The 25,941-nt window shown below is 36.4% G+C and overlaps 1 protein-coding gene and 1 pseudogene across 8 annotated transcripts in view; one reads left to right on the forward strand and one right to left on the reverse strand.

Annotated features, from left to right (window-relative positions):
* Positions 1 to 25,941, reverse strand: part of STK33 (serine/threonine kinase 33) — a 175,020-nt gene that overhangs the window by 53,480 nt on the left and 95,599 nt on the right. For all 8 annotated transcript variants that reach the window (XR_009249736.1, XM_058688147.1, XM_058688148.1 and 5 more), the window contains exons 2-8: positions 24,695 to 25,085; positions 23,292 to 23,405; positions 18,679 to 18,792; positions 16,178 to 16,282; positions 10,873 to 11,011; positions 8,355 to 8,443; positions 6,109 to 6,193 (exon numbers count right to left, since the gene is read on the reverse strand). Coding sequence is in view for 7 of the 8 variants with exons in the window: in XM_058688147.1 (XP_058544130.1) it covers positions 6,109 to 6,193; positions 8,355 to 8,443; positions 10,873 to 11,011; positions 16,178 to 16,282; positions 18,679 to 18,792; positions 23,292 to 23,405; positions 24,695 to 24,919 (871 nt within the window). In the remaining variant the exon portion in view is untranslated. The remainder of the gene's footprint in view (positions 1 to 6,108; positions 6,194 to 8,354; positions 8,444 to 10,872; positions 11,012 to 16,177; positions 16,283 to 18,678; positions 18,793 to 23,291; positions 23,406 to 24,694; positions 25,086 to 25,941) is intronic.
* LOC131489002 (U2 spliceosomal RNA) lies at positions 6,263 to 6,396 on the forward strand (annotated as a pseudogene).

Here is a 25,941-nt window from a genome sequence, read left to right on the forward strand (position 1 = left end):
TTTAAAGCAAGCCCAATATGTGGAAATCTGGATTCACAGAGAAACTAAGATAAATGGTTATAAATCACTTTAGTAAAATAATAACAATAATAATAATAATAATAATAATAATAACAACAACAACAACAACCCAGCACTCCTATGACAGGACACAAATTATTTTCCACACCTTCTAAATGAGAAAACTAAGGTGGCAAAGAAAGAGCTCCTACAACCTAACTGGATCAAAACGCCAACTAGGAAAAGGATCCAGGTACTCTGAGTCCCCAGTTCTGTGCTCTGTACTTTACAATGTGTTCACAATAGGGCTCCTTTAAACAAGCTTCTCAAAATAGTTGTTTTTCTTTCTTTTATTTTTTGTTTTCTTTTCTTTTTTCTTTTTCTTTTTTTCTTTTTTTTACTTGAAGGGAGCACAATTTAATTGTTAGATTACTTTATAATGGCTGGCTTTTAAAATGGCTTTAAAAATGTCCCATATGATATTTCAGGAATAGTCTATTGTGCCTCTATGGTTAGGAATCAAATATCTTTCCTTAAGGAAAAAGAAAGAATGAAACTGTTATAAACAGAAAAATAAAATATAGCTGTATATATTTCAATAGAACTTTAATATTTACAAAATACTTTCATATAAATTATGTTATTTGTATAAATCATACTATGAATCTTGGGAGATGGGCATCTGGCTCACTTTACCAGTGGGGAAACTAAGGTTCAGATATATGAAGTGACTTGCCTAAGGTTACACAGCTACAGAGTACCTCCCACATAAAAGGTGTTATTTTAGAAAAGTTTCATTCTCCCGCCCTGCCCCAGACCCTTCTTTTATAACTACTAAAAGCAAATGGAATTTCACTTCTTCTGCCTGTTGTCAAAGGAACTAAAAAGCAACAAAAAGGAACCAAAAAGTAAAGAGAAGAAAGAATGAATAAAGGTTCAACTATAGATAATTAACAAAACTGAGTAATTCATTTCCAAATCATTGAAAATTAATTAGTATTTTCCTTTAAGTAGCTACTTATATTCCTCAACTCTACTTAAACTCTTTAAATACTGAATCATTAGAGTTCAAGTCGTTCTGTGGCTTTGAGTCAATGACAAGGGCAAGTCTGTGATTTGATTCCATGAAGGCCCTCCACACTGGGTGCCCCACAAGGCAAGGGCCGGGATTCCGGGCCTTCATCTTTCAGAGCCATCTTAATTACCGGGGGCGTTTCCACATGCACTGCCATCACAGCCCTCACAGGGAGGCAGAGGCCAGAATGACGATGCCAGGGAGCCATTTAGGAAGTCAGCAAAGCTCTACAAACCATCTGTCTTCTCTCTTGTTCTCTCACTTGTTATCAGTGTAGACAGCTAATAAGCAGGCATAAAACTCAGGGTGCTTGGATATATTTTCCCCATGTAACTACAGACCAGATGTCTTTTGCCAACAGGAGGATATGAACAGAATCTAAAGTAGCCTTTTCCCAAATAAGAGAGAACAGTTTCGAAACTTTATATATCAAGTAGGAAAAAAAAAAACAACCCAGAACTAAGTATACTCCTCAGCAATAGAAATGAATAATTCACTGACACGACATGGGTAAGTCTCAAAATCATGACACGGAAGAGAAGACAGACACAAGAATGTACACTGATTCAATTTAAATAAAGTTCTAGGCAAGAAAACCTAAGATTTAGTGATAAAAGTCATCAGTGGTTGCTGGGGTCTGGATGGGAGACTGACAGAGAGCAAGACAAAGGAATTTTCCAGGGCAAAAGCGATGTTCTATACTTTCACTGGGGCGGTGATTACATAAGCACATGCATTTGTCAAAATGCATTGAACTTTACACTTAAAATCTGTGCATTTTATTGTACATAAATTTTATTTCAACAAAGATGTTTTTAAAGAAATCTATAAAAGGTACAAAAAGATTTGTCAAAGCCCTATCTTGGTGGATGACTTTAATAACTCTCTCTCTTAGAAGTCAACAGAAGCAAACAAAATTAAATTAATAATATGCAAAGTCTGAATCACAAAGGTATCACATTTGACTTTATAAATACACACACAGAGAAATTTTTGTGGTCAACAAACCAGGAATATATATACTTTCTAAATGCCCAATGCAACATTTGCAAAAACCAACTATGTGTTCAATCACAAAGAACAATTCCTAGAAGCCAAAAACCTTTAAGTCACAATTGCTCAGGACAATGAAGAAAACCAGGCAGAAAAACCAAACGGCTAGGAAAACTAACACATATTCACATGAACATCAAACATATCCCAACCACCTGGGAAACTCTAAAAGCATTTCTCAATGATTCCTGGATTAAAGACAAAAACTAAAATTATACACTATTAAAAAATGAATAATAGTTAGAAAGAAAACTGGACAGGAAAAGAAATGGTCAAAGAAATACTCAGAGGAAAATATGTAGAAAATAAGAACGCTGAACATAAATAAGCATTTAGCTTAGGAAGTTAAATAAACCAAAATAAAATATAAAGAAGGAATTCAGAAAGATAAAAACAGAAATTAATGAAAAAGCCAATCAAATAACATTAGACTTGAGCTGGTTCTTTGAAAGCCCAATAAATTGTCCTAACCACTAACAAATCTGATCAAGAAAAAAAAAATGATTAGTATTATTACAAGAGCTTAAATTGAGCACTAAGTGTCAGGTAATGTGCTAAGCACTTTACATATATTTTCTCTTTCAATTCTCATGTCAACCTGATAAGAAAGACATTATTATTACCATCCTAAATACATCCTCTCCCTTTCCCTGGTTTATTTTTCTTTCTTAGCACTTCTCTCTAACATCCCAGATAATACCAGACATTTTACTTTTTTATTTTGTTTAATGTTTGCACCAACATGACATTTTTCTCTATTTTGTTCACTGCTGTAGTCCCAATACCCAGACCAGTTCTGACACAAAGTAGACCCTCAAAAATTGTTTGATAAATGGATGACATACTCCCCATTATACAGATGTAGACTGCAACAAAAGCAGTCAGGTTGTTTTGCCCAGGTGTAAGTGACAGAGCTGGAATCCCAAGTTAGCCCAGTGATGCAGGACATATTGCTAATCTGCCATCATATGACCTTCTTAAAAAATATTAGGAATTATTAGGGGTACAGAACCACAGATACACTGGAGAATTACAAAATTGTAAGTGTGAGGTGCCTGGGTAGCTCAGTCGTCTAAGCATCCAACTTTGGCTCAGGTCATGATCTCGCGGTTCGCGGGTTCGAGCCCGGCACCAGGCTCCGTGCTGACAGCTCAGAGCCCGGAGCCTGCTTCAGATTCTATGTCTCCCTCTCTCTCTGCCCCTGGCCCACTAGTAGTCTGTCTCTCTCCAAAATAAATAAACATAAAAAGATTTTTAATTAAAAACAGAATTATAAGTGAATATAATATGCACATTTATGCCAATAAATCTTAAAATCTCAACATGATGAACAATTTTCTATCAAAACAATTCAAGAAGGTGTGGAAAACACGAATAACCCAGGATAAATTGAAAATATAATAGAAACTTAACCTACCAAACGGAATCAGGGCCAAAAAAACTTTAAGGGGAAATTTCATCAAACTATTAATGAATAGATAATTTCTGTTACTTTGTGGTTAATGAGCAGATCATTTTATTTTTTAAATGAGGCTAGCATAACCCTAACATCAAAAAAGACAAGGGCAGCACAAAAGAAAGCAAGCTACATTCAAAGCTCCTAAATAAAGTGGTGACGAGTTGAATAGAGCAGTATATTAAACCAAGTGGAGTTTAATCCAAAGGTGCAAGGATAGTTCAGCATTTTAAAAACCAATTAATGCAATTAGTCTGCTAATAAATTTAAAGAGAAAAAATACATAATCATCTCCTAGGTACAGATTTGAATAGACATTTCATCAAAGATTATGAGTGACTCACAGCTACGTGAAAAGATCACCCTCATTGGCCACTAGGAAAATTAAATTAGCAAATTAAAAAACCACAGTGAGATACTACTTCACACCCACTACAATGACTATAATTACAAGGAAAGGTAATTATCAAGAGTGAGCAAGGACAAAAAGAAACTGGAACCCTCATACCCACATGCTAGTGGAAAGGTAAAATGCTATAGCCACTCTGAAAAACCACTTGGCAGTTTCTTGAAAAGTTAAACATAAATAATCCATGACCCAGCAACTTCACTCCTAGGTAGCGCCCAAAGAAAATGTGTCCACATGAAAATTTGGACCCAAAAGTTCATAGCAGCATTATTCATAATAGCCTCGAACCGGACACACTGCATGGCCATCAGCTAACAGATGAACAAAAGGTGGCATGTCCGTGCAACAGACAACTGTTCAGAAACATAAAGGGACAGACTACGGCTACAACAGGAAGGTACTGCAAAGACATTACGCTTCAGTGAAAGAAGCCAGACATAAAAGACAACATATGGTATGACTCCGGTCAGACGAAATGTCCAGGAAAGGCAGATACAGAGAGGCAAAAAGATTAGTGGTTACCTGGGGCTGGGATGGGAATGAGATTGAGTACAAATGGGCAGGAGGCAATTTTCTGGGATAGAATTACTCTGAAACTGGACTGTGGTGATGGTTGCACGAGTCTGCGAATGCAGGAAAAATCACTGAATGGTACACTTTTTATGGCATTTAAATTGTACTTCAGTAAAGCTGTTAAAAATCACACTTGGAAAAATGGTAAACTGTTGCTTTACAAAATATATTTAATCGGTACTCTTTATGATGTACCACTTGATGGCAATAAAAATGGACAAGAAATGGAAAGAAGCAAAACACACACATGATTTCAGCACGAATTCACAAAACCAATAATTAAGTTTGGGGTATGATTACCTAAGAGATATAAACACTCTAAGAAGAGTCCAGAAAACCAATAAAAACTATAATCTTTAAAGATAAGAACTGCGAAAAAAATGCTAAAACAATGAAATTATTTGACCTAGGAAAAAGAAAAAGTAGCTTGATTACAGGGCCATCAAGTCAAATTATGGCAAAATCAGACTGCTCAGGTGTTTTTTTTTTCTGCTTTTTTAAAAATTGAAGTATAGTTGACATACAACATTCTATTAGTTTCAGGTGTAGAACATAGTGATTTAACATTTATATATGTTACTAAATGATCACCACAATAAGTCTAGTCACCATCTATCACCACACAAAGTTATTACAATGTTATTGACTCTATTCCCTATGCTGTACTTTACATACCCATGACTTAATTTATTTTATAACTGGAAGACTGTACCTCTTAATCCCCTTCACTTATTTTGCCCATCACCCCCAAAACTACCAGTGTGTTCTCTGTATCTACGAGTCTGTCTCCGTTTTGTTTTGTTTGTTCATTTGTTTTATTTTTTTAGATTCCACATTTAAGTGAAATCATATGGTATTTTCCTCTTTCTGTCTGACTTCTTTAACTTAGCATAATGCCCTCTGGGTCCATCTGTGTTGTTGCAAATGGCAAGATTTCATTCTTTTTCATGGCTGAGTAATTACACATACTCAAACATACCACATCTTTATCCATTCCTCTATCGATGACACTTAGGCTACTTACATAGCTTCGCTACTATAAATAATGCTGCAATGAACATGGAGGTGCACGTATCTTCCCAAGTCCGTGTCTTCGTTTTCTCCAGGTAAATACTCAGAAGTGCAATTGTTGTATCACATGGCATTTCTATTTTTAATAACCTCCACACTGTTTTCCACAGTGGCTGCATCAATCTACATTCCCACCAACAGCATACGAGGGTTCCCTTTTCTCCACATCCTCGCCAACACTTACTTGTCTTTTTGACAGTAGCCATTCTGACAGGTGTGAGGTCGTATCTCATCGTGGTTTCAATGTGCCTTTTTCCCTGATGATGAATGATGTTGAGCATGTTTTCATGTGTCTGTTGGCCATACAGATGTCTTCTTTGGAGAAGTGTCTATTCCACTCTTCTGCCCACTTTTTAATTGGATTGTTTTTAGTGTTGAGTTTCAGGAGTTCTTCAAATTGCTCAAGTTTTAATCTACATTAGTTGTTCTACTCCTTTATATAGAAAGATCATTTTAAATCTATGAACTTACCCATATAGATAGGAGTCCCACATGTGGTCTGCAGCATGGCTTCACTCCTACCCTGCTTCTTCACAGCTAAGCCAAAATCAGTCACCTAGAAGAAGAAACCCAGTCACCTGGTTTCCTGTCCCAGAGTTCACTCATTCTGAAAGTAGGAGTTCTAATCGCTTCTCGGCCTTTTGGCTAAGATCAAGTGTGAAAGTAGGAGTTCTACCGCATTTTAATTGCACTGTATTTAATTCAGGGATTCTTGAGGATGGAGGGGTTTTATTTGTATTACTAATAAGGACTTTGCTTTCACTTCCCTCCCACCCCTCTTTGTGAAGAAGAAAAACCTTGTTGGTAAAGAGAAGGCTGGTTTCTCCTATCTGGAGCAAACACCCATGATATTGATTGATTGTTCCTTCTAATTAAACTTACCGGCTCAACATGGGAAGTTCTATTTTGAAAGAAGGCATTTAGCTTTTTCAGATTAAAAAAAAAAGTTATTTTTAAAAACCTCTTTCATTGTAGAATGCATTCTGGCCTTAGTAGGTTTACTCTCTATTTTTCTGACACTCAAGCTCTGTTCCAGTTTAAAGCACCGTTATAAATGCAGTCATTATCCTTGGCAGCACTCACAGAAACGGCCCCCTTTTTAAAATTACTTATAAGACACTATCTCTGGTAAATACCATCTTCTCTTTGCTATGACTTCCTTTGTGTTTCTAGAGTATACTAACTAAAACAATTACGACGCTATTAAAAACTACAAGAAGCAAATTAACAGGGACCGTAGAGCTAGAAATACACGGGAGGCCCTGCTGCGACTGCGCTCTTCCTGCTCTGTTCCAAATCATGGTCAGGACACAGTCGGTTATTAAATATTCAGTATGTGCCCTTGGTCTTGTCTCCCAGGTTGGAACAGCCTTGGGCTGAAAGCAAAAAAACAGGCACATTTATTGATCATACAACCAAAGATAGGCTCGTGGTCCACAGACACTGAATGCAAAGTTTCCAGGGCCTTCTGGAGTGAGAAAATGTTCCTATCAGTACGTGATACCACTATTTTTCTAAACAGAATGATTGATTTCTCCAGGAGTTTTCACAATTATCTCACTTGGAGGATTATAATATGTATCTTTTCTCCACAGAAAATCTACACAGACATCAAATATACAAAAGGTTTCATGATCAATTCAGTTCTTTAGAGAGCAATCATTCCCTCATTTACCAAATATTAAGTGAGCACATACTATGTTTTCAGACATTACTCTAGGTACCAACAATCAATAAAACATGTATGATTCCTGCCCTCACAGAGTTTAAAATGAAAATATTCAAGAATATTTATTTACTTTGGTAAAACAACAATGCTGTTAAACTCACTTATATTACATAGGGATTTAGCTTCTGCAACAAAGTGAGTTATTCACAGACAACATTTTATTCCTAAATTAACACATTCATATATTTTGAAAGCAGCCACTATTAAAGTGCTAAGTAATAAATAATGTATCCTATCATTTATTTGACATTAAGGAACACTTAATTTGAATAAAATCTTGAGGAATAAACACTTGGCACATTAATTGTGCTTAGGACATAAATATTAATACCCAGGAAAATTTTCAATGAGAAATACAGACTTTAGTGTTAATTTAGTATCAAAGGCACAGCCAAGGTGTTTTTTTTTTTCCTCTAAATCTGTAACACATTTACATCAAATTACCAGGCATAAATTTGAAATTAATTAGAATTCAGAGCATCTGTTTGCTTCTTTAACTAATGATTTAGAACTATCCAAATGAATATCTACTTTAAAAGAGATTCAATAGCACTACCTAACTTGTAAAATTATTCTTGTCAGTTACAACCTCTTTTGTAAAAATTTTATCTTTATTTTATTTTGTTTTAACTTTTTAACATTTATTTACTTTTGAGAGAGAGAGAGAGAGACAGCACGAGCTGGGGAGGGGCAGAGAGAGGGAGACACAGAAGTCAAAGCAGGTTCCAGGCTCCAAGCTGTCAGCACAGAGCCCAATGTGGGGCTTGAACTCATGAGCCGTGAGATCATGACCTGAGCCGAAGTCAGATGCTCAGTTGAGCTACCCAGATGCCCCAAGTTTTATTTTTATTTTTTTAGCACAAGACACTTATTTTCTGGCTGCTCAAAAGCTTCCAAAATATATTTAAAAAGAGGATGTACTTTGCCACTTTGCTATCAAACTGTTTACAGGCAAATATTTACCATGATTTCTAATACCTTATCTTACCTTTATATTTAAGTTCATTTCATTGTTATCATCAGTAAAGCTGCTTTTGACCATTATGTTTTCCAGTTTTAGATCTCTGTGTACTATATCTACCAAGAAAAGAAACAACAAATCAAATGAATAGTGAATGACAGGAGAATAGAGGGGATACAAATATAACAAATATATATAGCTGACAAGTTAATGCCCACTGTTAAAAACTTTGGAAAAATAAATAAATAAATAAATAAATAAAACATACATACATACAAAACTTTGGGGAGGGCCAAGCACAATTCTGTCCTGTTCTATTTCCTTCTATTCAAATCCCTTTTCTCCACGTGTTTAACTTTAAGCAGCCCTTTTCTTTAACTCTGTCTTCTCTCCCATCCCCCTACTGCTCTAGCAGATGCTCTTCATGACTGGTGGCCTCATGAGTGGGACAGAGGATCCTGCCCAAAGTCCAGCATTCCCAGAGGAGGGAGACCATTGTAGTTACAAACCCAGCAAGGTTTCCCATATCCTTAGGTCTTCAAATAGAGGATTACTTCTTTACTTCCATGCATATGTTATTGCCAATATAAACATTTAACATACTGCAACTTAACTACATGTATACAAACTGCACTCATTTCAGTATATTTTTCTACAACATAAGCACAAACTTTCCTAACTCTTTATATGTTAAAATACAAAGCAAACAAACGAAAACCCCGAGACACAAAATCTCCAGTTGAACATGTCAGACATCAGGTAAGATTTTATGTACATGCAAATAATCATGTGCCAAAACATTTCCTCTGCAAGTGACTAATTCACTTCATATCCATAGCAATCATTTCCCCAGACTTAAAAAAGTTACATGTACAATTGCTGGAAAAATGTAGCTGAAGAGCCCTGGAATGGCAATTCTACCTAATCACTTATAGTTCCCTTACACAGTTCCCAACCTGTGTTTTTGGAATTTTTATGTTTCCGTTACTTTGCTTACTTATCTCTTCTGACATAAATACCACCCAATAAGTCTCCCTACTGCCTCCATCATTCTTTTTAATTGTTTTCTTTGCTATTCTTGCCCACTTCGGAATAATTTTATCAAGTTCCATGAAAAATCCTGTGGAAATTTTGGTTGGCATTATACTGAATTTATAGCTCAATGTGGGAGGATTGACATTCATATAATATTAAGCCCTTGATTTCCTGCCCTTGCAAAACTGTTGCCCCTGCCTGGAAAGCCCTCCCCTCTTTTTTGTCTGAATTTGTATTCCTCAGCTCAAATTTGTTTCCTCTGTGAATCCTTCTCTGGCTTTTCAGGTCAACTGAGGCACTTACATTCCTATGCTCCTTGCGCTGTATATGGCTCTCCATTAGAGAAATTATCACATTGAATTACAGTTTGCTTTCTATACTCAATCTCCCACTAGGCTGAGTGCCTTAAGGGGTGGGACGTTGTCTTTTAATCTTTCTAACTCTGGATCCAACCACATGTAGAACTCCCTCAGGAAATATCTGCGGAATGGACCCCTGGGTCCATTCTAATACTAGCTCTGCCACACCTCACCATGTCACTTCACCTCTCTGGAACAAACTTTTCTCTCATCTGTATAATGAGAAGGTGTTAAAGTCACGTGAGAGCCAAATTAACCTTGAAGAGAAAAAGGAGGTGCCTGAGGAAAAGCAGTGGCAGTAACATCAAAGAACAGTAAAGCAATTAGAATAATTTTTACATGTGGCTTTTAAGGTAGTGAACCTATTCTGTATGATACTAGAATGGTAGATACATGTCATTGTATGTTTCTCAAAACCGACAGAATGTACACCACCAAGAGTGAACCCTGATGTGAACTATGGGCTTTGGGTGATAACAGTGTGTCAGTGTAGGCTCATCAGTTGTAACATGTGTACCATTCTGGTGAGGATCTTGCTAACTGGAGGAGGCTGTGCATGTATGGACAGGGGCAGACGGGATATCCCTATACCTTCTGCTCAGTTTTGCTACAAACCTAAAACTGCTGTAAAAATTAAATCTAAAAAACAAAAAACAACAACAAAAAAGCCTAGAATATATAGATTTTAATATATAGAATATATATATATATATACACACACAGAATATATAGATTTTTATTTAAATTCCAGTTAGCGTGTAGTGTATATAAGCATTTAGTGTAATATAAGTTCCAGGCGTCTAGTGATTCGACACTTCCATACAATGTAAGTGTTTTGAAATTTCACTTTTATTATTGACTTGTCTACTTTTGTTTTGATAAGATGAGCAGCTTTTCAAAGTGTTGAATAGAAATATTCATCCTTGTCCGTGTACAATGTAATGTATAATTGCCTTGTTTCTAATTAAAATATATTTATTATATTTAATTAAAGTTTTAAAAAGAAAAAAACTTTAGAAAGTTTTTTAAAATAAAATTTTCTGTTTTAGTGGGGATTACTTCTGTGACTATGAATCCTGAATACAATCACTCTTAAACAAAAGTGCTGTCTGCATTCATGGAGTCAACGAGCTGAATGACCCTCTTCTTACCCTTATTGTGAAGATATGCTATAGCTGATGCGAGACTTTGAATGATCCACCTTGTCTCATTCTCTGAGAAATGCCCTTTCCTATCCAGAATTTCTTTGAGTTCTCCATCCTCACAAAGCTCCATCACCAGGTACATTTTCTGACATTGTATTTTTGAAAAGAGAGAGAGAGGGCAAATTATACAGTTGAGAATTTTTAAAATGTTATATATTGCACATACATAGTAGAAATATTATCATAATCTAAATCATCAATCTACTCATTCAAAATTATTTATTACCTATCATGCACAAGATACTCTGCAGGATGCCAGAGGAACAACGAGGCATAAGGCATAGATCTTAACCCTGAAGGAGTTCACAGTATAGTCAGAAATACAATATCGTATGGTACGTGTTAATCAAAGAAGTATAGCCAAAATGCCATGAGGTTACAGAGGAAAGGAGCCTCTGTTTAAAGAATGCTCACTGAGGAGGTAACACTAAACGCAGGTTTTTATACCTGAATCGGGACTTATGCTTAGAGAATGGGGGTAAGAACAGGATTAACACATGGTATTTGCAAAAACTCCAAAGATTGAAACAGCACTGACTGTTGAAAGAAGAACAGATATCTCAGCGTTACTAGTACTGGGAGTTTGGTAGGGTGGAGAACAGTGGAGCGGAGAGGGGCGAGGCTAGGAAAAACAGGTTAGTGCCAGGTTGTAAAGATTCTTGGATGTCACACAGAGGAGTTTGCAATTTTTCCCCCATATGCAGTAAGGAGTCACTGAAGTCTTTTAAGCTGGTGTCTGGAGTGGGGGGAAAGGTGTGTGCTATTGTTAAGTCTGCCTTTCTAAAAGAACACTCTAACAGCAATGTAGAGCAGGGCTCAGTAAACTTTTTCTCTAGAGGCCTGATCCAGATAGTAAATATTTTTGCCTTTGTAGGTTGTACAATCTCTTTTGCAACTACTCAGCTCTGCTGTTATAGCATAACAGCAGCCATAAACAACACAACAAAACTTTATCTATGGACTTTGAAATTTTAGTTTCATATGCTTTTCATATGCCATCAAATATTTACTCTTTAAATTTTTTTCAGCCATTTAAAAATGTAAAAAAACGTAGCTTACAGACCATAAAAAAAATCGGCAGCATGCCAGATTGGGCTTGCATGCTATAGTGTGCTGACCTTTGTTTACGGGGGGTAGATGCAAGGCACAGAATGGACACAAGAAGGGGAAGAAGAAAAATACATGAAAATTACCTAGGAGGAAGAAATAGCGGGACTTTGTAACTAACTGGTTATATACAGGAAAAAGCCAGGGGTAAAATGCCTCTTCCATATTTGCTGTTTATGTTGATGCATATTAAGACCACTTTGGGTTTTCTAGAAGTCATTTCTTCAGTCAAAAAGATTCACAGTCAACTAAAATGCAAGCCTTTTTCATATCTGTTGCTATTCAGTCGTAGACTACCCTCCATGGCCCCCATTCCACCCTCCACAGCTAAATTTTTGTAATTTCTTTTTTAATTTGGGAATTAGAATTTTTAATTTCTTTTTTAATCTGATTCTATTCTATAGCCGCTACTAATGCAGCATCTGTATTCAATCAGCAAGCATGAAAACAGGAATAGAAGATTAACACCCTTTCTTCCAACAGTCAAAATTCAAATCCACTAAACCTCAGGATGCTTTGGAATTTCAAAAGTAACTAAAGAATTGTGCAAAGTCTAACACATAAATAAGCTTTTGAACTATGCCATCGTATTTCCACTGATAGCACTGTAGGGATCATAAGTGGTATGTGAACTATTTGGAAAGAAGAGTTACTTTAGCCGTGCTTACAACATAAATTGATGTCAAGTTTAAATATGAAAGTTGATAAAAGGTATATCAATCAATAAAAGTTTTTTATAAGTCTTTTTATAATTATTAGAAATCATTGTGTAGATCTGGAGAACATTTGGATTCACAAAAAAACCATAACATAGTCTGACTTAATGACAGTTCTAATACCATGGTCTACCCAATCAGGTAACAATTTCCATTCATCTTTAAGATGACCTAGAAGGTCTAAGTATTTGAGTTGGGGAGGGAAGGAGAGGGGGCAGATCTGACCTGTGTGAATCAAGGGCCAGCAGTACATTAAAAAACAAACAAACAAACAAACCCACCACAACAAACCAATCACAGATGATAATTTCCTCTGCCTTCAAACTATTCTAGATTTGGACTCCCACCTGTGCCCAAGATGGAGTAACAGAGACTAGACTGACCCTCTCTCCTGAAACAACTTAAGAAATGGACAAAATATATAAAACAGCAATTTTCAGACATTAGACATTAGGTAGCATAGGGTGATGACTCCTGAAAGAGGGGAAACACATGAGCCAAGCCCCATGATCATCCTACCTTACTGTCCAGAGAGGATCTGTAGGCCATGAGGCAGTGAGAAGGAATACAAAGAGAGCCTAACAGTCTCCATGAATTGAGGAAATTGAACAGGGAGTCCAGGAAGGCCAAGACAACTAAATTTCACAGGGCAGAGTACCAAAAGAGGAGAAAGCTGTACACAGAGAAAGCTCCATAGATTTGCAGAGGCTCCCCGTCAAGTCTTCAGCAGAGTCCAGTTCAGTTTATGTGTATGAGGGAACTACCCAAAGCTGGGTAAAGAACCATGCAAGAGAAGCAGAGGGAACAATAACTGGAGCTTACACATGGCCAGAAAGAGCCTGTATTCCCATTAGCCAAAGTGGAAAATCTCATAATTCACAGGACATCAGGTAAAGTACTCTCAAAGGGTCTTACTTCTGTAGTAAGAAAAAATTAGCCCTAGATCAAAGACTGCTCTGGTATCATCTAACAAAGCTTAAACAAGCTTCAGAAGTATCAAACTGTTTCCAACTAACTATGTCTTGCAATAAAGCTCAAGAGTAGTTATAAGAATATAAAAATATCGGGGCGCCTGGGTGGCGCAGTCGGTTAAGCATCCGACTTCAGCCAGGTCACGATCTCGCGGTCCGTGAGTTCGAGCCCCGTGTCAGGCTCTGGGCTGATGGCTCGGAGCCTGGAGCCTGTTTCCGATTCTGTGTGTCCCTCTCTCTCTGCCCCTCCCCCGTTCATGCTCTGTCTCTCTCTGTCCCAAAAAATAAATGAATAAAAAACATTGAAAAAAAAAATTAAAAAAAAAAAAAGAATATAAAAATATCTAGCAACCTACCAAAAACTAACAGGCATACAAAGAAGCAGGAAAATATAACCCATAATGGAAAAAAAAATCAGTCAATTGAAATTGACCTAGAAATGACATATATGATAAAATTAGTAGAAAAGAATGCTATAAGTTATTATAACTATATTTAAGGAGGAGTAAATATAGAGCATGTTAAATAGAAACATGGAAGATACAGAAAAGAATCAAATCAAATTTCCATTGGAAAAGATAAGTAGCACACATGATGTTACAGAAAAAGAGATTACTGAATCTGAAGACATCGCAAGGAAAAGTATACTAAAGAAAACAAAGGAAAAAGTAAGCTGTGGACAATATCAAGCAACCTAACATTCTAACATGGATACTTGGAGTAGAAGGCAGAAAAAGCATTTGAACAAATAATGGCCAATGATTTGCTTAAATTTGATAAAAACCATAAACTCACAGATCTAAGAGGCTCCATGAACCCCAAGCACAAGAAACATGAAGAAAACTACAGCAAGGCATAATATAATCAAATTGATTAAAACTGATGACAAAGAGCAAAACTATTTTAACATGATTTGGGGATTAAAAAATAACAACTCGAAGACTAAAAAGAACAGACTCTTGGCATCATTGCCGTATACTGCTCCCATAAAGGATGACTGTGGCCTTTCATAGTTATCAAGCACTCCTAATGAATCAAGCATAATACATAACCCAAACTGACTAATTCTGCCTCAGAAACTGACAAAGGCAACAAAGAACAATAGCTAACAATTAAAGAGACAGATGCTTTATATCCATTTTCCCATTTAATCCTTCAACAACTGTAAGAATAAACCCACCGGCCCAATCAAAGGATGCAGAGACTCAGAGCACAGTGAAGTGAGGCTTTAATTAAACAACATTCTTGCAAGTGGGTGTCTGACAGACAGGCACCCTCAGGGCATTTACAGCAGATAATTTATTTCCTAGCACAAGAGTCCCTCCCCTGGTTCCTCACTGGCTGAGTACTACAGAGGTTACAGCCTTACCGGGGCATTGCCGAGACCCGCGTAAGGCAAAAAGTAATCTGATTGGAACAAATGTACATTCCCTGAGGTGACGCAGAGACTTTCAGTCCCTCCTCCCTTTGTTCTTTGGCTCATGCTCATTGCAAAGCCCGTGAAAATAAGCCCCAGAAACAGAGAGGGGAAGAAGAACCGGGAAGCGAAGTGTCTAAGGGTTTGGACTCCATTGTGTGTGGGGGCGGGGGTGGGGAAGATTTGTACGTATTTCCAATAGGTTGTAAACCTACTGTTACTAGACAGCACAGCTTTTATTTGGTATTTCTGAGAATGAATCGTCTCCCTTCTCACACAACCAAATGAGGTCGATACTATTATTAAACCTATTTTACAAATGAGGAAACTAAAGTATAGAGAGGTTGGGTAACAACATGGTCTCCCGGCTAGTAAGTGGTGGAGCCAGGATTCGAATGCACGAGCAATCTGAGCCCAGAGTCCACATGCCTAACCACTACATTATACCGCCTCCAAGCAAAGAAACGCCCAAACCCACAGGCACTAAACAATCTGGAGGCAGGATGGCAAATAACTCAGGCTTCAGAACAACTGTAAATAAAAATTACAGGCATTTAAAGAGAAGAATGATAACATCTAGGGAAGAAAGAAGATTAAACACATTGGTAAAACACAGATGGTAAAATATCTTCTACACAGTGCCAAATATACCTATGCCAACTTTCTTATAAAGCTAACCTTGCAAAATTACAACAATATTCTAAGAGATTCTAATGGAGACACCAAAGCCCAAAACAAAAGGAAAGCCATCTCTAAGGAAGCTCTAATTACTATCTGTTTGTGTATGAAGTTGCTTCAATTGTAAACATTTGTTTTCAACAAGCCACCCAGAAATATCACTAAAGATATCAGTCTAATCATCAGACACCTAATTATGTAATCAATAATAAAAGTCCTCCAGAATGCCCTCATCAATCTCCAGTGACAGACACATGCCATGGACAGGAACACCTGTGCCCTACAGGGGTGACTGCAGAAGGGAGTGATGTTCATCTGTAATAGTAACAACTTTCAAAGTGCAGCACCTGAACAAGCCTTACCTTAGGCGTCTCAAACACTTGTTCCAGATGTATGATATGCTCGTGTTTCACACTTTTCAGGATATTCACCTCCCGTTCAAGTAGCTTCACAGCAGAGCTTCCAGCCTTTCACAATGAGGACGCATAGATTTCACATATGAATGTCACTAATACAAACCTCAATATAAAAGTTACAGTCATTTTTATATCTTTTCCTACATTTTCTGGAGAAGTTCCCTTTTCAAACGATAATATGCAACTTATTTCCACGATAACATTAAATTATGGCCCTTCTTTCCTTTGTCCAATTTTAAGTTATATATAATTTGGCCTCGAGCCACATCTGTTTCTTGGACTGTTTCTATAAATTAACCACAACATGGTCTCTGTCCCCTGAGAGAATTGTTCCAGTTTTTAAAATGCCTTTTGGTATTTCCTTCAAAATCATGTTAATCCTGTGATGTTAGCATAATAAAACCAAAATCTACTTTCCAGTGACATCATTTGGAGAAGCTAAAAACAAAATGTTTTTCTTTTGTTGTTTTGTTTTGAAGATATATGTGTGCATATATATATATATATATATACTTTTATTTACATATTTATATATTTGTATTTATATACAAAATAGGCAGTGAGATTCTACACCTAGCCCTGCAATATGTCACTTCCTGATACCCCCAGCTTCTAAGATAGAGACAGAGAGAGAGATCTTACCTTCAAAAAATTTTTTTTAACGTTTATTCATTTTTGAGAGACAGAGAGACAGAGCACGAGCAGGGAAGGGGCAGAGAGAGGGAGACACAGAATCCAAAGCAGGATCCAGGCTCTGAGCTTTCAGCACAGAGCCCAGAGAGATCTTACCTTCAGACCAACCTAACTCCAGCTTTATCTCCTTACATGTAACCTTTAACCATACCTGATGGCAAAAGGCAAAGGCAGGCACATCCCAGGGAGCGCAAATCAGGGTACAATTGATTTTCCACAGTCATCTCAGAAATTCTAGAAGGGCCTTTTCTACCCTCACCACCATTACCACCACCCCAATCATCCCCCCTTATTGATATCTAAATTACCAGCATTGCCCTTATTCACATAAAAACATCCCTGAAAGGGACGACAAAGGTCTTATCCCTCTGCCCCACCCCCATGCCACCACCAAGGTTAGAAAATGCGTAATAGTTCTTCAAGGACTGCAAAAAGATGGATCACATGGCAAATTTTACCTAGTTAAAATTTTACCTAGAGTCATCCCTGCATCCAATTACCTTTACCCTTCAACCATTACCATCTCAGAATGAGTAGGAAACTGCCTACCACTACGCCCTAGGGTGAAAATCAACAATTAAAGGTTATCCTAGAGGGTCAGGAGAAACAGTAATTGTGAGGAGTGAATTCTTATCTAGACTAGACATGGAAAGTTACCACAATTTCTCCTAATATAAGTCTCAATTCCATTCCTACCTCCCTCCCCAAATGGCCTAACCTGCATATAATACAGTAAAATATATTGTCCAATTCATAAATTGAGGATATAAATTTATTTTACTATATTAGTGCCTATAAATGCTCATCATCAGTATGTGTATGCAAGATTTTGAAATCCTAAAGTTGCAAGCAGGTACCCTACTATATAACCCTAAAATCTAACCCCTAGCCCTCCCTGACACCAAAGGGGCAAAGGAAACAACATCCCATGTAGCACGATGGTTCTAGAATTCTAAAGATTTCCAGAAAGTCTCTAGATCTCCCTTTATTAGGATTTGTATGTTATTTTATTAAACTTTAGAGAAAAATGGTATGTAATTTTCTATAGTCTGTTTTAAAGAATACATAAAACTTACTATTTCACTTTGTAAATGTAATATTAATCATCACAAACCCAAGGAAAACAAAAACACCGTCTTTTGTCTTTTCCCAGGCACAGAGGTTTTTTAAAAGCTGATGAAATGATCAGGTGTAAAGCCTGAGAAGCTAGACTCTCTCTTAAAGACAAGCCCAGTCATTGTCCACTCCAGGAGAAATCCAGTGAGAAAAACAGTGGCTACAAGTAAACAGCACAGTTGACAGTTGCTGAAAAAGTGGTTCAAACGGGAAGAGCAGGTGGGATGAATAATCAGAGACTTAGCTAACAATGAGGATATAGGGAATCAAAGGAGAGGAAAGGATAGGAGGAAAGCCGTTGGAACTACACTGGGAGAGAGCACTGAAACTTCAGTCTAGCTAAGCCATATCTAGCCCTTAGCCCTACAGCTACACAGACAAAGAATCAGCCCTTACTTTCAACTCATTCCGAAGAACTTTACCCTTATTTGGTCATACTGGTTACATTAGCTGATCCTTCATTTGCTCTTCCCAGATACATGAGTTCAAGAATAGGTCCCTATTCTTGAAGGCTGGGGAAATGGCCACACTTATCCAGGGGAACAGCCCAGGTCCTGCCCTCAGAGTCAGCTGTTAGTGTGAAAACTAACCCTGCCCTGGCACCGTGCCCTCAGTGTGATGCTGCTAATAAGTCTTACCTTGTCTTTGTTCACTTTTTTAATTGCCCACTTAGTTTCTGTTTCCTTGTCTGTAGCTTCAAAGACCATTCCAAAGCTCCCTTGTCCCAATATTCTTCCAAAGGTATAGATTTCCTGGATAAAAAATAAGAGCTCCTTTGTCTCTTTCATCAGGTATTCATCAGGTATTAAAAATGAGCACAGAATACTGATAGATACCCAACCAAGGGAAGAGAGTTTCTGCTCCAGGGTAAAATCAAATAGAAGATGCCACCTATTTGATATTAATTAACCAAAAATGAGTTTTGGCAAATCTCATTAATTGCCCTTTGGAGGAAAAACCATGAACATCCCAATGGAGACATACAGAAAACCTCAAAAGTATCAAGATGAATCTCTTACAAACTACAATGAATGAAATGTCTTCATAAGAAAGAGGAGGAATGGAATATTAATGCATACATGAATGTGTGTTTGTGTGTATAAAATACATTTACCGAAGAAATTATCCCCAAATTCCTAGAGCTGTATTATAAAATCAACACCTATTAACCACTGAATAGCTGCTTTGCTGTTTACCAAGTAACACTTTTTCTTTACTTCATTATTTCTATTAAAAAGCACTTTAGTGGTTTCATTCCTTTTGTTTTAGAAAAAGCAGTATCTGACAGAAATTTTAATGTAAGTCAGCACTGAGAAGAAAATAAAAACCATCCATAGTAACGCTATCCAGACCAAGAATCCTTCCACATATTATTTAACTTCTGATGGTAACTGCACTTCCCATGATGAGCATAGCATAATGAGTAGAATTGTCGAATCACTAAGTTGTACACCTGAAACTGAAACTAATGTAACAGTGTATGTCAACTACACTTCTACTTTTTTAAAAAAGCATAGCACCTAGAACATAGTAAGCACTCAATAGAAGTTAAGATTATTTAAAAAATAATAATGCACTATTTTTGCCAACACCAGCATCTTGGTTCTCATTGTAAAATAACAAACATGTAACTCATTTACACTTTCTTTTCCTGTTTGGTTGGGGAAGTCAGTCTCCTTGATCCAAATCACTATCAGGGTATTAATAAGACTTTCTGGACACATGATGCCTGGGGACTATAATACGACAAAACATCTAAAGTAATGCCACTAGGTGAATCCTCTGCTGGGTCAGCAATCAAAGCCTTCCCTGGAGATGCTACTCTATTTCTCTGCAACCACTTTCACCTTTGCCGTGCAAGAGATAAATTAGCTGCTAATCTTCATATCTTCTGCTGCTTATGTTCCTGTCTTACTTTCATAAAAAAAGATTTAATGCCCAACTAATTACTTATCTCCTTCACGAAGGAGTTCCCCGACTTTGCACCTTGGTAATTGTTCCATTATTTTGACTTCCCTCAGTATGTATGCATTGGTCCTCACATATTATTGTTACTCTCTTTCTTACAAATACTTTGGTTCATGTTTTTCTTCCAAGATGGTCTAGAAGCTTAAGAAGCTGTTTCTTCTGTATCCTTTAAAAAGCCTACCCTGAAACTTTGTAGGTAAAACATTCATGCTTAGCACATAGTGGGGAAAAGAAGGAAGGGAGGGAGGGAGGAAGACATGGAGGGAGGGAGGAAGGAAAGAAGGAAGGAAGAAAGAAGAAATGTTTGGCTTCAACATGTTAGACTTTCCTTAGATAGTTCCTTGTGTACATATTTTATACAAAAATGGATAAAACACAATTTCTGTTTTCTCAGAATTTGTAAGCTACTCAAGAGACAAGATTATCACTTAAGTTATAAAGTCTTAAGTTAAAAAAAAAATACAAAACAACATTGGGGCCAGAGACCACAGCTAAAATACTGGGAGAATAGGGGAAAACATTACAAAAGAGATGGCTTCTGAGATCAGCATGTGAGGGAACAAAAGCAAATAATCGAGAATCTTTTTTCTATCATCCAAGCAAACAAAGCAAGGAAGGCATTCCACAGGAACAGCAGTGCAAATATGGAATGAATGAATGAACGAATCAGTAAATGAATGAATCAATCAACAAATTCAGTCAGCAAGCCAGCCAGCCAGGAACCTTCTACATATATACACCTGTGAGAAGTGACAGACCAGTTATGTGGAGTTGAACCCTGGGGTAAGAATGTTGGATTTATGGTCTTGAATGATGCAAATGGCAACTCCTGGACTCACATAGGGTACATCCTGCCCAGGTGATGGTTCCCACGATGGGACTTTCAGTGATTTATAATTACTTTTTCCCTTCCTTCTTCCTACAACCACTTAACGGTGAGAATCAAAATCAGAAAAACTATGACTAAAAAAAGACAAATATTTTATTTTTATTATATTTATATGTAACTCCCAATTATGTATTATGAAAAATGAGTAAAATCTCAATTTAAATGGTCATTTATCCCTTTTGTTTTCCACAGAACAAAATGATATAAACTATACAACTATTTCTCCAATTTTTCTTGTTCTTTAAATGAGAAAACTCTCATTTGCTTTTTTAACATATAGAACCACAACTTGGACACAGTATTTTAACACTGTTTAAATAGGATATTTTAAATGAGGAATGGATATAGAAATAGCTCTATTGCCCAACTAGTTTTATAAACTAATCTTTTTCTTCAACTAACTGCTTTGACATAATTACATAGTGGTGAAAATAAGGAGAAAATTACTTCTTGTTTGTAATAATCTTAAGAGGATGCTATAAAAATGGTAATGTAGATCTATTTTTATTGACATAGAATGATACAGTGTAGAGTATGAATGCATGTATGATATGATCCCATTATGAAAATGTGAGTATGTGAAGATGCTGACATTGATATCTGGAAAGATGGTCATCTAAACATTAAGAGTAGCTATCACTGGATAGTAGAATTTTGGATGACTTTAATTCCTTTTTTATACTCTTCCAAAATGTTTAAAAACTTTAAAATGATCCTGTCCATTTAATAGGACAAGAAAAACTTCAGTTATGCTAGTTAAGACTATTTCCTTAAAAATATGTATATATTTGAAATGTTTCATAATTTAAAACAGGAAAAAAACTGGAAAGAAAAAATAGAGTAAGACATACATGTATAGAAAAAATAAAAGTAATAAATTTTAAATTCGGTTACATCTGGCTCGTGATTTTTATTTTCTTCACTTTTCTATCTATATTTTCCTAATATTTTACAATGAACATATTTTGCTTTTATAAGCTCTTAGGGCTAAATTTAAAATTCAGTAAAGTTGTGGATTTTTTTAAAATACAGGTTATTTATCTATTTTTTTAAAATTATTTATCCACTTTGAAAGAGAGACAGAGAGAGTGAGTGAGGGAGAGGCAGAGAGAGAGGAAGAGAGAATCCCAAACAGGCTCTGTGCCATCACTGTAGAGCTGGGTGCAGGGCTAGAACCCATGAACCATAAGATCATGACCTGAGCCAAAACCAAGACTCGGCCACTTAACCTACTGAGCCACTCAGGCATCCCCCCCAAAAAATACAGGCCTTTTATTTAAAGTGGGAGAATTAAATTTTTCAAGTTAGAATTCTCAGGAAGTTTTTCTGATCACTTCAAGTAAATTGTCAAACATCTCTTAACACACTTTTTAAATTTTTTTTTCAACGTTTTTTATTTATTTTTGGGACAGAGAGAGACAGAGCATGAACGGGGGAGGGGCAGAGAGAGAGGGAGACACAGAATCGGAAACAGGCTCCAGGCTCTGAGCCATCAGCCCAGAGCCTGACGCGGGGCTCGAACTCACGGACCGCGAGATCGTGACCTGGCTGAAGTCGGATGCTTAACCGACTGCGCCACCCAGGCGCCCCTCTTAACACACTTTTTAAAGTTATTTAATGTTGGGGCGCCTGGGTGCCTCAGTCAGTTAAGCAACCAATTTTGGCTCAGGTCATGATCTCACAGTTCATGACTTCAAGCCCTGCATACGGTTCTGTGCTGACAGCTCAGAGCCTGGAGCCTGCTTCAGATTCTGTGTCTCCCTCTTTCTCTGCCCTTCCACCTCTCTCTCTCTCTCTCTCTCAAAAATAAATAAATGTCAAAAAAAAGTTATTTAATGTTAATTCAATTTTCTTCTTCTATTTGTTCTTATTGTGGTTCTTTTAATGTGATGTTAAAGGAACACATGCTAATTTCTAAAATGGTAATAATATTCAAACCATAATAATTAGAATCCTTAGAAGAGTAATATTGGTACCCATCCCATCACAGTCTAGAAAAAATGGAGGGGTCCATGAGGAAAATTCTGGCCTCAGTACCAGTCATCAAGGAAATGAACAGCCAAACCATTTCAAGTCATCTGGTCTTTCTCTGTCTTCAAGAGGTCTACACAAAGACCCCAAGATTGTTCTCAGCAACAGGCAAGACATAATGACCAAAATGTTCTCATTTTACTACTAAAAATGTCCTCTGCTTTAATTAAAGTCTATTTGGTTCACTATAAGCAGAAAAAATAATTAGTCTGCATTTTCTTTGGTAAAGACTTCGGCATACTTGAAACTGATTAATTTTCTCTTTTCTTTCCTTCCTTTCCTTAGAAACTAATTTTTAAATCATTTTTGCCACTAATTATTGAGTTACAAGTTCCTAGAAGTTTCAGTTTGCTTTCTATATACCTGAATAGCAGCTCCGTTGTCCATCCTTATGTGAGGAACTTTTCCTTCTGTAATGTTTCCCCGACTCCATTGTTGTTGAGACGTTTTTCTCTCCACATTGGAGGTTTTCGAGGGCTTACACCAAAAGGAATAAAAAAATTAAGATATATTTGTAGTACAAATACAGTACACTTGTATCTTGACAAAATAAGAACCCTAATTTAAATAATATGACAAATCTTTAATGTGTGCTATATTTATTGTGTAAAAGAAATACTGTCTTTTTTTGTTTTTAAATGTGTGCTATGATATTTACTGTATAAAAGAAATATTGTGTTTTTTATTGTCTTTTTTAAAATTCTAAGTCCTATATGATTCATTGGTTTATTACGCTAGAAGAGACTATAAGAAGCCAGCCATTCAATCTAGTCACCTGAATCCAGGCAAGTCTACATGATAACCTGCATCACAAATCCATCAGAACTTACCTGATGATTATGGATAAAGAAATTATGGTTTATATACACAATGGAATACTACTTGGCAATGAGAAAGAATGAAATATGGCCTTTTGTAGCAACATGGATGGAACTGGAGAGTGTTATGCTAAGTAAAATAAGTCATACAAAGAAAGACAGATACCATATGTTTTCACTCTTATGTGGATCCTGAGAAACTTAACAGAAAACCATGGGGGAGGGGAAGAAAAAAAAAAGTTAGAGAGGGAGGGAGCCAAACCGTAAGAGACTCTTAAAAACTGAGAATAAACTGAGGGTTGATGGGGGGTAGGAGGGCACCTGTTGGGATGAGCACTGTGTGTTGTATGGAAACCATTGGACAGTAAATTTCATATTTAAATAAATAAATAAATAAATAAATAAATAAATAAAAATAAAACTTACTGCTCTCAGTCTCCAAAGTTGTGCTGTATCAACTACAATCTTCCATACTGCCTCTTCTCCATAAAGGTAAAATACCCCGCAAACCAATCCTACCAGGTAGTCATAGATTGTAACTAACATACATCAGCTTTGCAAAGTATATTTGATATTCCATCTAGATAACCAGAAATTGTCATAAATAATAACCACCCTATATTTCACTATAACAATGGGCCAAATTCAGATTTAATCCAATTTGAAAGCCAATTCATTTCTGTATAAACCATTAAAAACTAAAGAAGCTGGAATAACATTCCAAATTATTTGTGATCATGGAAAATAACTCAACAGTGGATGGAATTATCATAAAAGAAATTACTAACCAATTTTGCTCACCTCTCACATAAGCAATAAATGTTCCTTTAATAGTTAAGAAGGCAATGATTTAGCTGACAAGGGACCAAGGGATATGGATCAAGCTAAGGATGGGATTAGGAAATAGGATGTCAACTTGTGTTGGGATATAGAAACTTCAATATTTACCATAACTTTCCCAGAGGCACTATCTGTGATGGGTCGGTTTTCTTTTTTTCTGTCTGCTGAAACTTCATATTCTGAGCTGCCCATGCTTGATTCTTGGGACATTTCCACCACAGAGATTGGAGAAAGCCTTCTTCTACAGGCACATACATACAGTACATCTTGCTTAGAAGTAGATGAACAGTTGGAGCATTTTGCGCATTGTTTACCAAACCCACTATTGGCCATTAGCTTAACTCTGCAACTAAAGCAACTTGAAGGAAAGAAGTTTCCACTCCTTGAGGAAAAGAACCAGACCAAAAGGGATAAGGTAAGCTGATGGTGAAAACTGTAACTTCCAGTTGGTGAGGTCTTTACAGTACTGATGCACTATACTTATATTCACACATGAGAGCTGCAGAAAGAAAATAAACAATAATTTAGAAGGTTCTTTCTGATTCTGTCACCCTCCTATAAGTTAGAGAAAAACTTAGAGTTAGCACCGAAAGCATCCTGCCTATACATGAAAAGTTAATATTTACAACAAAATTAGGACATATTTCTAAAAACCAATGGATTTTCATCTTTCAAAATTTAATAACCATAAATTGCTGAAAAGCATCGTCTAGGGAAATCAATTTGGTGGGTTGACATCAATTTTTTTTAATTCTAAGAGGATAATATGAGTATTTTGCATAGATCCTTGGTAACTTTTATGAAACTTCTAATTATGTAAATACACATATAGAGAATGTTTGTGTATGAGTATGTACTGAGTCACAATATGAGATACTTTTTATTGAAGTATAATTGACATATAATAGTATATTAGTTTTAGGTATACAACATAATGATTCAACATTTATATACATTACAAAATTATCACCATAGGTCTAGTTACCATCTGTCACCATAAAAAGTTATTATAATATTATTGACTCTATTTCCTATGCTGTACTTTTTACACCCCTGTGACTTATAACTGGAAGTTTGTATCTTTTAATCCCCTTCACCTAGCTCACCCATCCACTCCCTCTTCTTAATGTGGGCTGTGGTAAAAAAAGAAAAAAATAATTTAAAATAAAGGCTTAAAAATAGTGATGTAAAACATTCATTTACTGTGGTTTCAAAATTTAAACCTTACTCAGCTTATTATTAGGGCAAATTCATATTAACACCTTCATAATGGAGTAGACAATTTGATTTTATAAAACTACTTATTACTAAAGCTCTAAGGCAATATTAGAAGTATCTTCATTTTTATACTCAAA

Source organism: Neofelis nebulosa, chromosome 10 (genome assembly GCF_028018385.1).
Source record: "Neofelis nebulosa isolate mNeoNeb1 chromosome 10, mNeoNeb1.pri, whole genome shotgun sequence".
NCBI classification, from domain to species: Eukaryota; Metazoa; Chordata; class Mammalia; order Carnivora; family Felidae; genus Neofelis; species Neofelis nebulosa.